General features: G+C 40.9%; 1 protein-coding gene across 6 annotated transcripts in view; it reads left to right on the plus strand.

The window, feature by feature from the left end:
• Positions 1-17876, plus strand: part of FARS2 (phenylalanyl-tRNA synthetase 2, mitochondrial) — a 519219-nt gene that overhangs the window by 160925 nt on the left and 340418 nt on the right. For 5 of the 6 annotated variants that reach the window (XM_063665783.1, XM_054493310.2, XM_054493309.2 and 2 more), the window contains one exon: positions 13550-13681. The exons of the other annotated variant lie outside the window; for it this stretch is intronic. In XM_063665783.1, coding sequence (XP_063521853.1) covers positions 13550-13681 — 132 coding nt within the window. The remainder of the gene's footprint in view (positions 1-13549; positions 13682-17876) is intronic. 6 annotated transcript variants of the gene reach the window in all.

A 17876-nucleotide genomic window follows, 5' to 3' on the forward strand; every position in this document is an offset into this window, starting at 1 on the left:
TTGCACTGTTTCCTGTGAGAAATCTGCTCTTAACTTTGCTTTTGTCTTTGTTTTTCTGTACATAATGTGTCTCTTCTCTCTGAGTCGTTTTGCAATGTATTCTTTGTCGCTGGTTTTAAGCAGTTTGATTATGATGTACATAGATACAGTTTTCTTCAGATTTCTTATGTTTGGAATTGGCTGAATCGTTTTGCAATGTTTTCTTTGTCGTTGGTTTTAAGCAGTTTGATTATGATGTACATAGATACAGTTTTCTTCAGATTTCTTATGTTTGGAATTGGTTGAGCTTCTTGGATGTATATTTTTCATGAAATCTGGGAAATTTTGATCAATTATTTCTTCAGATACTTTCTGTCACTCTCCTCAGTCTCCTTTAGGTACTCCATTTGCACGTGTATGTGGCCACTTAAAACTTTTCCGCCACTGGTGCTCTGTTCATTTTCCTTTCAGTGATTTTTTTTTCCTTCTATATTGCATTTTGGATAATTTCTATTGCTTTATCTTCAAGTTTACCAATATTTCTTTTACAGTGTCTAATTTTCTGTTAACCTTATCCTGTGTATTTTTCATCTCATTCATTTGCTTCAGTTTGGATATTTTTAATATCATCGCTCTTTCTACTTAACATGTTTAGTCTTTCCTCTAGCTTTTTGAACATAATGAATATTAGAATACATATTTTAACGCATTTTTTCCTACTAATTCTGACATCAAGCAATTCCTTGATGAATTGCTTTTGATTTTTCTGTACTTTGTTTTATGTATTTTGTTTCTATTTTGCATGCCTGTTAATTTACTATAGGATATTGCCAAACATTGTTAATTTTACCTTCTGATGCATTGGATATTTTTTACCTTCCTAATATCCGCGAGCTTTGTTCTGGGATTACTTAGAAACACTTTGATCCATTTAGATCTTCTTTTTAAGCCTTACTAGGCAGGACCAGTATAGAGTTTAGTCTGGGGATAGTTTTGCCCACTACCTATGCGAGACCTGTCTTAGCTCTGTAACTGATTACCTGTGAATTATGAGGTTTTCCCCTTGGCTGTTGAGAACTGGCACTATTCCTGGTCCTGTGTGAGCTCCAACTTTATTCCCTCTAATCCTTTTGTGTGGTTTGTTCCCTGACCTCAGGTAGATTTTTCAACACACATGATCAGTGTTCAGTTGAATGCTGAAGGGGTTCTTCTGCAGATCTCCAGAGTTCTTCACGCAGCTCTCTTCTCTCCTTTACTCTGCCCTGAGAATTCTAGCTATCCTGACTTGTCCAGACTCCCGGCTCTGTCTCCTCAAATCAAGGAGACTGTTGGGCTCTCCCGTGTTCTCCTTAGGTCTTACCCCTCTGGGGGGTCTGTGTCCTTGGTCACCTGGTGTCCTCTGTTTTGAGTGGTGTGATTTTATATATTTGTCTTATTATTATTATTATTATTATTTTGGTTTTTCATATGGAGGGGTAAAACTGGTTTATTATTCCATCCTGTCCAGATGTGGAAGTTTCTCTTTTTCATTTGAATCGTTTGGCTACTCCTTCTGGACCTTCCTTCCTGCAATTTTCTATTACATCTCATTCCCCTCTTCACCTTCATTATATTCTTACATCTCTCTCATCACTTACTCTCTGTGTCTTTTTTGGTCTTCTTTTCTGATGCAGCTTAATGTTTGTAACAGGAACTCTTTGAAAGGGTGGCTGGTGTTTTCCTTCTCAGAGAAGAATTTGACTGGGAAATGGATACAATCCTGAAGACACATTTTTAGATCTGGTTTACAAAATCAGAATTTTTATGAATTTTATTTTCTAGAACACATCAGTGAGTTGTGCTTTCATGTATCTCTTAGGATATCTAAAACACACTTATTTTAAAGTCTCAGATTGTTTCATAAAAATAATCTCATCTGAGGTAAGTTAATGTTTGATTATTTGTTCTGCTGGCTGTATTACTTAGCATTAGATTTATCCATGTGTTTTAGAATTTTGGGTTGCAGGGTCATATTCAGAGGAAGGTTTTTTTGTTCTTTACCGTTTCTCTGTTTTCTTCCTTCCTGTCTTTCTCCCCCATCCCCCGTCTCTTGCTTTTCACCCTATAAGTGGTTTTGCGGTGATTCCACCCAGTTCTCTAGGCTTGAAATCCAGAATGAGATTTCCCAGGGATCCATCAGATGTCTAGCACCCATACAACGAGGGGATGGAGCTGATCCTATGCCCATGGCTTGGATCTCTAATCTTACAGCTCCTTAGAGCTACAGCCCCATGCTGCATTTGGGTGACAGTATTTGACTTCCTTCTGGCACCATCATGGAGCTTATCCCATCCCAGCCTCTGACTTGAAGCTTTTTGCCTCCCTCCTGCCCCAAGCCCATAGTGTGCCATTCTGCAGGAGGCAGGCTCCTGGTTCTTCTTGGTTGTGGACCCCAAGCCCAGCAGGCTCACTTTATCCTCTCTTCCTGTTTTGCTTCTGGCCTGTGGAGGTTTATATTTTGTATTAGTCCATTTTCATATTGCTGATAAAGACATACCCGAGACTGGAAAGAAAAACAGGTTTAATGGAGTTACAGTTCCACCTGGCTGGGGAGGCCTTAGAATCGTGGCAGAAGGTGAAAGACACGTCTCGCATGGCAGCAGACAAGAAAAGAGAGATTGTGCAGGGAAACTCCCATTTTTAAAACCATCAAATCTCGTGAGACTTATTCACTGCAACAAGAACAGCATGGGAAAGACCCACCCCCATGATTCAATTACCTCCTGCTGGCCCCTCCCACAACACATGGAAATTCAAGATGAGATTTGGGCGGGGACACAGCCAAACCATATCCTTCTATCCCTGGCCCCTCCCAAATCTCCTGTCCTCACATTTCAAAACCAATCATGCCTTCTCAACAGTCCCCCAAAGTCTTAACTCATTTCAGCATTAACTCAAAAGTTCACAGTCTCAAATCTCATCTGAGACAGGGCAAGTCATTTTTGTCTATGACCCTGTAAAATCAAAAGCAAGTTAATTACTTCCTAGATACAATGGGGGTACTGGCATTGGGTAAATACAGCCTTTCCAAATGAGAGAAATTGGCCAAAACAAAGGGGCTACCAGGCCCCATGCAAGTGTGAAATCCAGCAGGGCAGCAAAATCTTAAAGTTCCAGAATGATCTCCTTTGACTCCATGTCTCACATACAGGTCATGCTGATGCAAGAGGTGTGTTCCCATGGCTTTGGGCAGCTCTGCCCCTGTGGCTTTGCAGGGTACAGCCTCCTTCCCAGCTGCTTCCACGGGCTGGCGTTGAGTGTCTGCGGCTTTTCTAGGTGCCTGGTGCAAGCTGTTGGTGGATCTACCATTCTGGGGTCTGGAGGACGGAATCCCTCTTCTCACAGCTCCACTAAGTGGTGCCCCAGTAGGGATTCTGTGTGGGGGCTCCTACCCAACATTTCCCTTCTGCACTGCCCTAGCAGAGGTTCTCCATGAGAACCCCACCCCTACAGCAAACTTCTGCCTGGGCATCCAGGCATTTCCATGCATCTTGTGAATTCTAGGTGGAGGTTCCCAAACCTCAATTCTTGATTTCTGTGTACTCGCAGGCTCCACACCACATGGAAGCTGCTAAGGTTTGAGGCCTGCACTGTCTGAAGCCACAGCCTGAGCACTACGTTGGCCCCTTTCAGCCACGTAATAACTGGGACACGGCACCAAGTCCCTAGGCTGCACACAGCATGGGGACCCTGGGCCTGGCCCATGAAACCACTTTTTCCTCCTAGGCCTCCAGGCCTGTGATGAGAAGGGCTGCCACAAAGACCTCTGACATGTCCCAGAGACATTTTCTCCATTGTCTTGGGGATTAACATTCACCTTCTTGTTACTTATGCCAATTTCTGCAGCCAGTTTGAATTTCTCCTCAGAAAATGGGATTTTCTTTTCTATTGCATTGTCAGGCTGCGGATTTTCCAAACTTTTATGCTCTGCTTTCCTTATGAAGTCAAATGCCTTTAACAACACCCAAGTCACCTCTTGAATGCTTTGCTGCTTAGATATTTCTTCTGCCAGATACCCTAAGTCATGTCTCTCAAGTTCAAAATTCCACAAATCTCTAGACCAGGGGCAAAATGCCACCAGTCTCTTTGCTAAAACATAACGAGTTACCTTTGCTCCAGTTCCCAACAAGTTCCTCATCTCCATCTGAGACCACCTCAGCCTGGACTTCATTGTCCATATCACCATCAGCTTTTGGTCAAAGCCATTCAACAAGTCTCTAGGGAATTTCAAACTTTCCCACATTTTTCTGTTTTCTTCTGAGCCCTCCAAACTATTCCAACCTCTTCCTGTTACCCAGTTTCAACGTCACTTCCACATTTTTGGATGTCTTTTCAGTAGTGCCCCACTCTGCTGGCACCAATTTACTGTATTAGTTTGTTTTCACACTGCTGATAAAAACATACCTGAGACTGGGAAGAAAAATAGGCTTAATGGACTCACAGTTTCACATGGCTGGGGAGGCCTCACAATCATGGCAGAAGGTGAAAGGCACATCTCACATGTTGGCAAACAAGAGAAGAGAGCTTGTGCAGGGAAACTCCTGTTTTTAAACCCATCAGATCTCATGAGACTTATTCACTATCACGAGAACAGCACGGGAAAACCTGCCCCCATGATTCAGTTACCTCCCACTGGGCCCCTCCCATAACACATGGGAATTCCAGATGAGATTTGAGTGGGGACACAGCCAAAGCATATCACCTTTTATCTTTCAAATTAGACTATGCCTGTTTGGTTCTCTCTCTCTCTCTTTTTCTCTCTTTTTTTTTAAGTCATAAATCACTGTTGTGTGTTAGGAGAACAAGGACACAGACCGTGCCTTCTTGGTCTCATGAGTGTGCTTTGTGTTGGAAGCTGAGTTAATGTGGTGTTGCACTGTCTGCTCCAGTGGAGGGCAGCATGGGGCTGTGCTGTTCCACACACCTGGTTCTGATCCTGGCATTTGCTGTCTACTGTAAACCGAGATTAGATACGTAAGCTGTCGCAGTCTCATTTCCCTCATCTGCAAAGTGGGAATGAGAGTAATGATTGTTCAGTGTATATGCCAGCCTCACATCAGCGTAAGCATGAAGTGAGAGGAGGCATGGGAAGTGTTTAGCACAGTGCCCAGCACATAGTAAATGAACAGTAAATGTCAGTTACCCAGGAACACAATTTAGACATGTTTCTTTTTTCATATTTTATTAAAAAGTGAGATGTTTCAGATTATGAGCTGAATTTCATGACATTCGATGAAAAAAAAAAAAAAACCCACTGAGTGTTTATGAGCTGCTAGGTACTGTGTTAGGTTTTTTACACACTTTTCCATGCTGAATTGTCACAGAAACTCTGTGAGATATTCTTATTTTTGACAAAATTGAAGCAGTGTGAGGTTAAGTAACTGGCCTGAGGTCACTCAGCTGCAAGTGATAAAGCTGGGATTTGCTTCTAGATCTGTGCTGGCTCTTAGATCCAGGCTGTCCCCCACCTGACCAGCTTTGTGGAGGCTGGTGTGTGAGCCTTCTGTCTACAAGGCCTCTCTGTGTAGCCTTCAGGGATCTGAAGATAGTTTCCTTCGAGAACAGGTTGACGAGGAGGATCGAGGACCAAAGGGCTGTGCTGTGCCTCTGCCTGAGGCTGGGATGCTATTGGACTGTCCCCTCTGCTGCTTGATACAGAGCACGGGAGTGATCACTTACCCTAGTGCCTCTGAACCCATACCCAGATTTCAGAATGAGTGGCCCATTACATTGTGCCATACTCCCTTTCTCATTTCATCGTGAGGTAGAGAAACGATCATATCATCTTACGATCCAAGCCCTAGTCAAAACGATCCCTGTGTAGAGGAGTCCCAGGGAAACAGTTTGAAACTGCACTTTCACACACTGGTCTTTCTGCCAAGCAGAAGAATAATAGCTGTGGGACCAGTTACACCATTGCCAATGGTGGAGGAAATCGCCTGCCTTTTATTTTTCCCCTATTGCTTTGTGTGTGTCTTAGCAGGAGTCATTGTGGCTGAAACAGTGTTAATATCTTCTGTGTGCTTGGAAGGTCCCACACTGGAGGATTTTATTACCCTCTGTGAGAGGGAAGAGGTGGTATTTACCATTAACTTCGTAGTAGGAATGCTTTTATTCCACTTGGCACTCTGCAGCGCTGGACTCCAGGGTACATGGTTGTGTGGACACATAGGATATATATGGCGCTCTTAAAGAGTCACAGTGGTGGCATTGCCGGGTTTGTAAGGCCCTAGATAGGGATGAAGTGTAAGTCATGAATGACTTCGTGCTGCATGTGAGGTGGGCTTTGGAAACAGAATCAGTGTTTGTATTCCCACATGGATGCTTCAGGCCTTAAAAGTGCCTCCTCTTCCCTATGACTGCCAGCCACATTTACTGAGTCCAGAAGACACTCTTTTCTTCTCTCAGGGGAGAGATGAGATGCAAACAGCAAGGGCAAGGAAGGCAGCCCTGGGAATTTGTCTGTGGGTACTCAACTGTTGCTTTATCTAAGTGGGAGCTGCGTAAGGGGGTCGAGCTGGTGTTCTTTTATCAGCAAAGCCCTGGATCTTTGTCTGGGACCTACACTCTCATTGTATTCTTCCGCCAGTTAGTCCTATGGCCTTGGCCCCTGTGGAAAGTATTGAGCTAATGTTAGTGCAAAATATTATACAACACCTATCGAGGGCGTTTGGCAATATTTATTAAAATCATAAAAGCATTTACTGTTTGACTCAACAGGGTATTTAGTCACAGCATTGCTTTCAGTAGCAAAATACTGAATATGCTCCAAGTGTGTATCAGTAAGACTTACATGAATGCGGGCCACACGCGGGAATCTTTGGCAGGAGTAAGAAAAGGACTGAGGGCGTGCTGTATGCATTCATGTGGAGAGGTCTCCAGACATATCATTCAGTGAAAAAAACATGGTGCCGAATAAAGTACACACTATGCTGCTTGTTATGTAAGAAAGGAGGGAAAATAGAAACTATATTTGTATTGGCTTAACATCTGGCAGTAAAAAGGAAACCCAGAGAGTTTACCGTAAGGGTCCAGGAGATTGGGGTAAGATGGGAAAGGGAGGTAAGTGAGACTTCTTTGTCATGCCCTATTACATAGTGAGATGGATCCTGTTATAGTATTTTGATTTTGAACCTTGTGAACATATTTCCTATTCAAAACAAAACAATATATAAAAGAATGCTGTTAGAGCACTATTGAAACATCATGAAAAAATGGGCTCTATCAAAAGGTTGTGGGTCTTCAACAGAAGCAGAAGAGATGGAATCATCAGCTGTCTTTGACAGTGGCGGCTGCACGATTTCCCCTGGTTAGATTGTGGTTATCGAGGATGATCCCAGCTTTCTAAGAATTTATTTCCAGCCAGAGAGTCCCCTCCTTCCTTTTTCTTTTCACGTTCCTTTCCTTCCTTGGATACTAGCTGTTCAGAAAGTGTCAGTGGCAACCCTGAGATTAGACCACTATGTTCTACTATTTTTCTGGTGTCAACTGAGGGAAAATCTATTTTAAAAATAATGCCAAGCACCAGTGATTAATGGCATACTTGTTTAGTTAATTTTAAAAAATTACTCATGGAGGGTACCACTGGTATGGTGTAGAAAATCACTGGTATATGCTCTAGTTTGGGCCACTGATCTTTCAAAATTTAGATTCTACCACCTGTGAAAGGCAGTTGTGATAGCAAAGTCCCATCTTTAAATACAAACGGTGTGGGAAACAGCAGAAGAATCTCTTTAGTGAGTCAATAAATCAGGGAAATGAAATGTGATGTTTATTCAGAATGAGACCCATAACGAAGGTGGGATGGAATGGAATGACGTCTACTTAAATGTTTACGGTATGTCAGACAGAGTGCTCAGGCCCTTCAGGGATTGGCGGGAAGAGACCACACACACACACACACACGCGGGAAGAGACCACACACACACACACGTGCGCGTGCGGGAAGAGACCACACACACACACACGCGTGCACACGGGAAGAGACCACACACACACACACACACACACACACGCCCTGCATGTGTCCCTGGTTGGTCTTGCCAAAGTTGCAGAAGTCGGGAGGCTGGTACACAGAACAGGCGAGGTACAGTGCTGCCTTCCCCATCCCTGTGGCAGGTTGAGACAGGCTTAGGATTCTTGCTATACCTCTTCCATTTGGGCTCATGTCACTGTCCTGGAGGAATTCCTGCTTATTTCTCAAGTCCCACTTGAGTGATTGCTTCTGGACTTTGGGCTCTCCTCATTCGTGAACAAACTCAGCATCCTTATTCAGAGGAGAAATTCAAGTCAGTGTCCAGATCTCCAAAGAGGATCGCTGCCTCTTGAGAAAACCTGGGCTCCCACAGGGTCTTTTCTTGAAACCACTGGGTGAGAACAATCATTATCCACAGTGTAGAGAAGAGGCAGGTGGGGCTCAAAGAGGGTAAGTAAGCTTCCCACGGTTTCACAGGAAAAAAGGTAGAAGGCTGAGGCTTGAACCCAGGTGTGGTTTTTTTTTTTTCTAAAGTATACTTTTTTTTATGTGGCTCTAGGCTGAAAATTGAGGTATATAATTTTTGACAGTTGCTGTAATCTCAGAGTTCTGAAGCCGTTAAAAAAGCTCTGAGCTTCATCTGTGTGGTTTAGGAAATTATTAAGTTCCCCTCCCCCCTCATAAAAAGAAAGAAGGAAATAGGAAAAAAAAAAAAAAAAAACCTTGGCATTATTTTCTACTAGATATATAGTTCATATATGCATTTAATTTTCCTCTATAGCCCCGATAAGAAGTTAGTCTTATGCATAATGAATCCATATGATTTGGATATGCTTACTGAAAATTCTCCTCTATTAATATATAACATGAAATACGTAATTTTTAGTAAATATTCTGACTTCTAATACTTGACGTGTGAAATAAGTCACACTCAACATAGTTTTGAGCTAGTTATTTGGCATTGTATCTTTTAATACAAGAAGCATGTCAAGATGCTTTTTCAACTAGGTATAATAATACCTACAGTAATTTTGAGATCATAGATTGAAAAACAAGAATAAAGTGTATTTTGGGGGTAATATCAAAGTATTCAAGAAATAATTTCACTACCAATGATTTTTTTGAAAATCTCTGTTAATGTGTCAATGTAACAATTAATTAATTTATTTATTTGAGACTGAACCTTTCTCTGTCACCCAGGCTGGAGTGCAGTGGCGCAATCTTGGCTCACCGCAACCTCCACCTCCCAGGTTCGAGCAATTTTCGTGCCTCAGCCTCCCGAGTAGCTGGTACTACAGGCATGTGCCACCACACCCAACTAATTTTTGTATATTTAGTAGAGATGGGGTTTCACCATGTTGGCAAGGCTGGTCTCGAACTCCTGATCTTAAGTAATCTGTCCACCTCAGCCTCCTAAAGTACTGGGATTGCAGGCATGAGCCACTGTGTCCAGCCCTCATTGTAACAAATTTAAATTGTTAAAATGTGTAAGAAAATATGGTATATTGGGAAAAAGTTCACACTAATATAATTTACTTTCAAATAATTACTATTTATGTTTGAAGTAGCGACACAGTCTACTCAAAAATAGTGCTTTGAAAATTTTGGCCTTTTTTATTTTTAGTTGACACGTCATTGTACATATTTATGGGGTACAGAATGACATTTTAATACATGTATACAATGTGTGATGATCAGATTGGGAAATTAGCATATCCATCATGATATTCTCTTCAATAAATGATTCTGGGCAAGTCCTGTCTTTCTTACTGTATACAAACCCAACTCAAAATGGTTTAAAGACTTAAATGTAAGACCTAAAACCATAAAACTACTAGAAGAAAACAGATGAATTGCTTCAGGACATTGGTCTAGGCAAAAGTTTTATGGATAAGACTTCAAAAGCGCAGATTTTGACTTTTGTCTATTTATGTGAAAGAGGCAAATCTTAAAAACTGAAGTCCTAAAAGTGGCAGAACGAAGGAAATGAATGGTGTATAGATTTGGCATTCTTTGTGGGGTCGTATAGATTTTAAAAGGAAACTGAGCAGAGGATCTGAGGGGGTAAAAAGGATTAAAAACTTCTGGTCTCATTAGACGCAACTTTTACCAGTCTGTGTTTTCTGTTTTAGTTTCTATGGTAGTATCAATAGGTTCTGCTCCGTTAAATTGTTAGTGTTTATCATCTTGATGGATTCTGAAGAACATTGGCTAACTTCCTGCTTTTCTTGCTTTGCTATCTGTAGTTTTCACTGTGGAGCAGTTGCTCACGTTGTTACCAAAAAAGACACCTGCAGGATGATTGAGGAAGAATAAACTGAGGGCTGTGGTGGCCGAGATCTTAAACCAAAAAGAGAGCAAGGGTTGATAAAACATATTTTATCTTAAGAATTTGTTCAACATTACAGAAACTTTCAATCCAAGGCTATAATTATTTTTTCTCATTATAGAAGTGGTAAAGCAAAAGCCCTTCAGTGAAGGAAGGTTCTTGGAGAAGGGAGAGCCACCACATCACTTCTCAGTTCTATCCTTGTGTTGTGCTGACGCCATCAGCACCAGCAGCTCTAGTGGGTGTGTGTAAACAGGGACCTGTCTCTGTGGAGACGGGCTTCCTATGAGACCATATGCAGTAGACATTTAGTTAGGGTTTAATAAACATTGATTATGGAATGACTTTAATCAACACTTGTAATTGTTTTGAGTGCTTATTAATGTCTTGAAATGCCTTCCTCTTGGACTAGGGGAAACCTAAGATATTACAGTTGTGAGAGATGGAGTTGTATAACTGAACCCTTCCATATTTATTTAACCTATCCAAAATGATTTTTTTTAACAGAACCTAAGAGCATACTGAGAAAGTAAATTTGTGTAGAACTTATTTTACCCCTTTAAGCATTTAGGTAATGTTTAATTACATAAAATTAATTATATTTAATTATATGAAATCATGATGTTAGCCCTGAGTCCTGTTCCTGCTTTTGGTAAAATTCAGGCCAAATATCAAAAGCCATGTACACAAAATATATTGTTCCAAACTGTTGTCATAAAATGTTTTCCGCTTACCTGCCAAGAGTTATAAAAAAAGAAAGATAAAAATTATTTTGTCTGTCAGTCCTTCTGCACTCACTTATATGTCCCAAGGCGTCACACATTTCTGTTTGTTAGCAGGATTGTCTCTGGTGCTTTTTACAAAAATATTGATAGGGAATTGTTGGTCCCAAAGATGGGCAAGAATACAGGTGTATAAATCCCTTCTTCTCAGAATACAGTCCCAAATAAGCAGTGGCTCTGCATGTCTGAGCTTCCACACAGAAAAGTCGACTACTCAGGGGACCTGGGGACATTTCTCCAATGGCCTGCAACAGGGCCAGCTTTTTTTTCCCAGTTAGAAAAAGTGCTGATGCCATCTCAGCCATAAAAAGGAATGAACTATTGATAGGTGAAGCAACACAGGTGAATCTTAAAATAACCATGATGAAAGAAGCAAGAGAAAAAGGAGTACATTCTGTATGATTTCATTTTTATAACATTCTAGGAAATGCACACTCATCTATAGTGACAGAACAAGTCAGTGGTTGCCTGCAGATGTGGGGCGTCAGGAGAAGAGTGGGGAGTGGGCAGGTGGCTAGGGTTACAAAGAGGCATGAGAAAACTGGGAGGTGATGGTCATATTCATTGTCTTGATTGTGGTGACAGTACCATGGGTGCATACCTATGTCAGCATTTGTCACATTATACACTTTATATCTGTGCACTTTAATGTTTGTCTATTGTACCACAGAGAAAATAAGAGGGAGAAGTATTGTATTGCTGTTGTAAACAGAAATCAGTTGACACTTGTCATAGACAGCAGGTAAGAAGGAAAATAAATGCAATTAAAACAAAACAAAGAAAAATCTGCCTTCTCCTATGGAATCTGGGGCATAGGAAAGCTCCCCTGTGTTTGATAATTACACTCTCATCTAATGTTTGACTCTCAAAATATCTTTTTTGATGGGCAGGCAATTATGTTTTAACTGTGAAGAGCTGGGTTTTGGGGCCGAGTGCTGTGGCTTCTGCCTGTAATCCCAGCACTTTGGGAGTTTGAGTCAGGAGGATTGCTTGAGGCCAGAAGTTCAAGACCAGCCTGGTCAACACAGCGAGACCTCATCTCTAAAGTAAAAAAATTAGAAATTAGCCAGGCATGATGACGCGTGCTTGTAGTCCCAGCTACTCAGAGACTGAGTCAAGAGGATTGCTTGAGCCCACGAGTTTGCAGTTACAATGAATTATGATTGTGGAGCCACTGCACTCCAACCTGGGTGACAGTGTGAGATCCTATCAAATAACGCAAAACAAAAAAACAACAGAGCAAGAGCAGGGGTTTTGGAGTTGGGCAGACCTGGGTTTGGCACAGTGGCCCAGTCACCTGCTAGTTGTGGGACTTTGGGCAAGACAATTGCCTTTTTTTTTTTTCCCCGAATCTATGAAATGGGTTGGTAGAAGCATAGTAAGTCCTCAATAGATGGAAACCATTTTTGTCATTATTTTTATTTGCTTCACATTTTGATTCCCACAAGATTTAACATGCAGGTAGTTTGGGGTGAGAACATACAGTATTTTAAATTCACAAGAGGGCATGTTCATATTACCATGGAGAATTGAGTCCTTTAGCAAAGTGTTGCCTAAAAAAAGAAGAGGTCGGCACAGGAAGGGAAAGGAACACAGGGACAGGAACATAGGATTTGTCAAAATGCCCACTTTTTTCTGTGTTCTTCTCAGTGGGCATCAAGCTCCTAGGTGACCCTCTGATATGGTTTCTCTGCTTTTAGTGACCTCTGCTCTTTAATTCATTAGTCTTTTCCCTTGTTAAATAATATTTGCTTAATTTTAATTTAATTTTAATAATTGCTTAAATTACAGCACTTTTTCTCAAAAGTGCTGTATTTATGTTTGCTTGTTTAGATATTCATTCTGGCATTTAGCATGTGCTTTTTAATCATTCATCTGTAGGAAAAATGTTGGACTTTAAAAATGTTTTACTTAAAATTGACTGATAGATGTGGTTTAATTTGACTTTTTATTAGCTTCATAAACTTAAAAATAATATGTATATCTGTATATACTTACGGAAGTAAAAGTTGATCAGTTTATCTTAAATTGGTCATATTGTTGATATATAAGTTTGGAGGAAAATATAGTAAAAATATACTTTCTTTAACCCTGAAATAATGTCATTTTCATGTATAGAAACTAACAGAATTACTTGCTTTCCCATGATCTTGGCCTAGTTTTTTCTTCTGCCAGCTGGTGGCAGGGATTTGACAAGTGATTGATTTGGTTTCAGAGGGTCCTGGAATTACACAAAGTGTTTTTTATATTGGAGAAGACATGCCCAGTTTTTCACAAGTTTTAAGATTTATTGCCTCACTCTAACATGTTGCAAATTAGTTTGTTTGCTATTTATTTTACTCAGAATGCAGTAATTGGTGTCATTAGTGGAAGGGAAAATTTGATCACAAGAAAGGGCAGACAGCTATTTAACACTACTTATTTGTTTCTTTGGCAACTTTGCAGAGCTGGAGATAAGATGGGTAGACTGCTACTTTCCTTTTACGCATCCTTCCTTTGAGATGGAGATCAACTTTCATGGAGAATGGCTGGAAGTTCTTGGCTGCGGGGTGATGGAACAACAACTGGTCAATTCAGGTAAAAAAGAATCCCACATTTTATTTACATGTGCTCTAAAGGAACCCTCCCTTCTCAGGCAGCCCCGTTGCACACTTGCAGGTATTTACATACTTCTATGGGGGCAGCAGCATCACCGGTCTCTCTTCAGATTCCCCTCTAGATTTGTCTTTAATACTAAGCCCTGGAAAAACTTATTTCTCACATCTGTATTTGCAAAGGCTCTTTGTCTTTGGAGATCCACCTTGTCAGCACTTGGCTGCTGGATTTGTACTTTGTGATTTCATATTTGTTGATACGTTGCTTTGTAATTGCCCCAAAGGCATTTGCTGCATGTCACAGGAGTGTCGTTTGTCTTTCAGACTATTTAAGAACAAAGACAATGCATAATCCATTTTTGTTCTTACTGCACTTAGTATAGTGTCCCAAATTCAGCAAGTATTTTATAAATACACTAAAACGCAGCGTAAAAACACTTAGGCCCATAATGCTTAATCCATCACCTCCCTCTGCATAGGCGGCGCCACCTGACTGAGAGAAAATGGAAACACGAGGTTGCTGATTGAATTCTTCGCATATCTATAGGCATTTCAGAAAGATCTGTCTGGCTCTTTTCTGTAAGACCATTGCTTAATACAAATGATGGCTTCTAAATGTAATTTCAGAGCTGTGAGGTTTTTTTTTAAGTCACTACCTGAATTGAGTATTCTTTAAGTCACTATCTGAATTGAGTATTTTTTTAAGTCACTATCTGAATTTGATTTTTTAAGTCACTGTCTGAATGTAGTACTTTTTTGAAGTCACTATCTGAATTTAATTAAAAAATTAATATAATTTAATTAATTTAATTAAAAATTTTAATATAATTTAATTAATTTAATTAAAAAATATTACAGGCTCGTGCACTTTAGGAGGTCGTCCCAGCACTTTGGGAGGCTGAGGAGGGTGGATCACCTGGGGTCAGAAGTTTGAGACCAGCCTGGCCAACATGGTGAAACCCTGTCTCTACTAAAAATACAAAAATTAGCTGGGTGTGGTGGTGTGCCTGTAATTCCAGCTACTTGGAAGGCTGAAGCATGAGAATCACTTGAACCCAGGAGGCAGAGGTTGCAGTGAGCCGATATCGCTATACTGCAGCCAGCCTGGGCGAAAGAGCAACACTCAGTCTTTAAAAAAAAAAAAAAAAAATATATATATATATATATATATATTTTTTTTTTTCAGAGTATAAATCCTCCAAAAAAAAAAAAAGGAAAGTTGGTTTGGATTGGGCATTTGAGCTCACTGCATAAGCAGTGAGCACCAAATTGGATAGGAACTGATGTGGATGGTTCAGGAAACCTTGCCGGCTCTGCTCCCTTAGAAGGACGTTTGCTGCTTGGCCTTGGAGGGCAGCTCTGACTCAGGGTTCACCGCCCAGCCTCCTGTAGCAGCATGAAGAGAGGTCCTTCTTGGTAACTAAGAAATGTGAATAGACCATGGGTAAGGACATGATATCTGGTCATGGGCTTGGAAAATGAGGATGAGCAGAGAGTGACGAGACAGGGTGCATGAAGTGCAGGAGCTTGTGTTACCTTGGCTGGGAGACTGGAGGCCTGGCCTTCCCTTCTTACTCTTAGGTGCTCTCCATCTGCAGAGGCCTGGACTCCACAAGCTCCCACATTCCTCTTCATCCTGCTGAGGAAGCCTCAGGAGAAAACCCAGCACAGGGCTGGAAGCTTCGTGGGCAGTTTTAAAATAGGTGAAGAGCTGTTCTAGAGGAGAGGGAGCACAGGGATTGACATCAGGACCTGGGAGGAGAAGTTGTGAGGCCTGGGCTTGGGTGTCTGGAAACCCAGGGTTTCTGTGAATTACCAGCTGTGTCTCTTTAGGCAGGGTTCATCACCCCACGGGCCTTGGCTTTCTCATGCTTAAGATGGGTGCAAGGTTACACCCTCAGAGTTCCATTATGGGGATAGATTGAGGGGATTCCTCTCAAGTGCTTAGCAAAGGGTCTGGCACACAGCAAACATTCAGTAAAAATTAACTGCTGATGTTGTTGTACTTAAAATTTTTCTAATGGCTAGAGCCATGTATCAACAGAGGGTCCCCTTAGTAGGAAATATTTAAACAGAAGTTGTTCCTGCCTGTGATAGAAACAGTTTCTAACCAAGTGTAATTTGTTACCTCTTTGACCTGTAGTCATGTGTGTGCCCGCGATTTTATGCTGAGTGAGTGATTTTACAGGGAAAAAGAAAAGTAAGAGTAATAAACAGGAAGAAAAGGCAAATCAGCCTAATAGATGTATGTGCATCTCAACAGAAAACATCAAATACTGGGCGTGAATATGAAAGATTTAATCTCTCCTTGAGTAGGAGCTGACTTCAAATACCTCTGTGATGTTTTGATAGTTTTGTTTTTTAGAAAAAGACTTGAATGACTACTAGGCTTCCTCTCAGGAGTGCCTGGTGTCAGGGGGCTGGAGCTCAGAAAGCAAATCAGGGATGATTAGCTTACACATCGGTTGTCGCTTGGAATTGTCCTTCCTTGCACGGTTTCCAATATCCTTGATGGGTTTTTATGAGGTTTATTCACACAGTAATTGGCTGAATATTGTTATCTGAAACAGATTTCCAAGTCATTATTGCACATTAATGAGGCTGCTGTTCTGCAATTAGATCAGCCATGTTAGATATTCTTGAATGGAATGGCAAAGTGAAAAAGACACCTAAGTTGTAAATATGTTTCAGAGATTCACAGTGATGGCAGGATGTGCTTCGAGTTTTGGGGAAACTGTACATATAAAAATTAATTAATTAATTTATTTATTTTTGAGACAGAGTCTTGCTCTGTTGCCCAGGCTGGAGTGAAGTGGTACGATCTCAGCCCACTGCAACCTCTGCCCCCGCTGAGTTCAAGCGATTCTTGTGCCTCAGCCTCCTGAGTAGCTGGGATTACGGGTGCCCTCCACCACACCTGGCTAATTTTTGTATTTTTAGTAGAGATGGGATTTCACCATGTTGGCCAGGCTGGTCTCGAACTCCTGACCTCAGGTGATCCACCCACCTTGGCCTCCCAAAGTGCTAGGATTACAGGCATGAGCCCTGCACCCAGCCATAATATTTAAATTAAATATTTATGAGAGGGAAACTCAGGAAATGGAAGAAGAGACAATTTTATAGAAGAGATTCTGTGTAGACTTTGCTATTTGAATTTGAAGTTATTATGACGAAGTTCTGCTCTGTGTTCTCAAATTCGAAGGTGTTTGGATGTCTGTAGTTAAAATCTGTAAACTGCCTGGCAGTCACTAACCATAGACATTTGCAAGTGCAGCTAATTTTCTGTTTTTTGAGTTCTTATGGCGTGGAGAAAGACCAAATATGTATACTTTATCCCACTTGTTCAGTTTTGCTATTCTTTCTATCTCTTCTTCTATATTTGCTCCCCTGCTTTCCCTTCCTTTTTCCTCCCCGCCCCTGCTCTTCCCCTCTCTTTACTTTTCTTCATTCCCTTCTCTTTTAAAAGAGAACTTCCAAGAAACAATATAATTGATGACTTCTCTTTAAGGTTCTTATAGAGAATCAGGTGAGTGCTAAAATAACCAGAAAACAAAGGAACTGATAGAGCAATGATAGTGGCAGACATCAATTGAGCTCTTCTTGTATGCCAGCGTCCCATAAAGCATGCTGTATGTGCTTTCTTTCATTTAACCATGATAACAAGGTTCCAAGGTAGATGCTATTATAACCCGTGTTTTACAGAGCTGCAGAAAGGTAATTCAGATCAAATAGCTAGACAGTGCTAGTGAAACTTGCCAAGTCTCTCTGACAACAGTTAACTAATAAGCTATGCTCCCCAAATAGTAAATTGCATGATTTTGAAGTTGCTAAAAATTCATTTCAAATAAATCATTCTGCCTAACATAGAATGAAAGAACTGAAACAAAATGAAGCAAATACATAGCAAACAAAACTTTATTTGTTCTGTAGTTACCTCTAAAGAAGGTCTATGCCACCATGTGTGTTCTCTCCCTGTGATAGAGTATTTAATTAAAGCATGAAATTAGATTGCTAATTTGAAAAGTCAGTGAAGACATTTTATTACACATTTAAGCGACTGTGGCATATATGTGTTTTTATTTGGAACATAGCTCTTTTAAATGGCTTATAGCATTTTACTTTATTTCTTCTTCCTTAAGTCATAGTGTCTTCACCGTTGCTTTCAGGATCCTTAGACT

The sequence above is a fragment of the Pongo pygmaeus genome, chromosome 5, assembly GCF_028885625.2.
Source record: "Pongo pygmaeus isolate AG05252 chromosome 5, NHGRI_mPonPyg2-v2.0_pri, whole genome shotgun sequence".
Classification (NCBI taxonomy): Eukaryota; Metazoa; Chordata; class Mammalia; order Primates; family Hominidae; genus Pongo; species Pongo pygmaeus.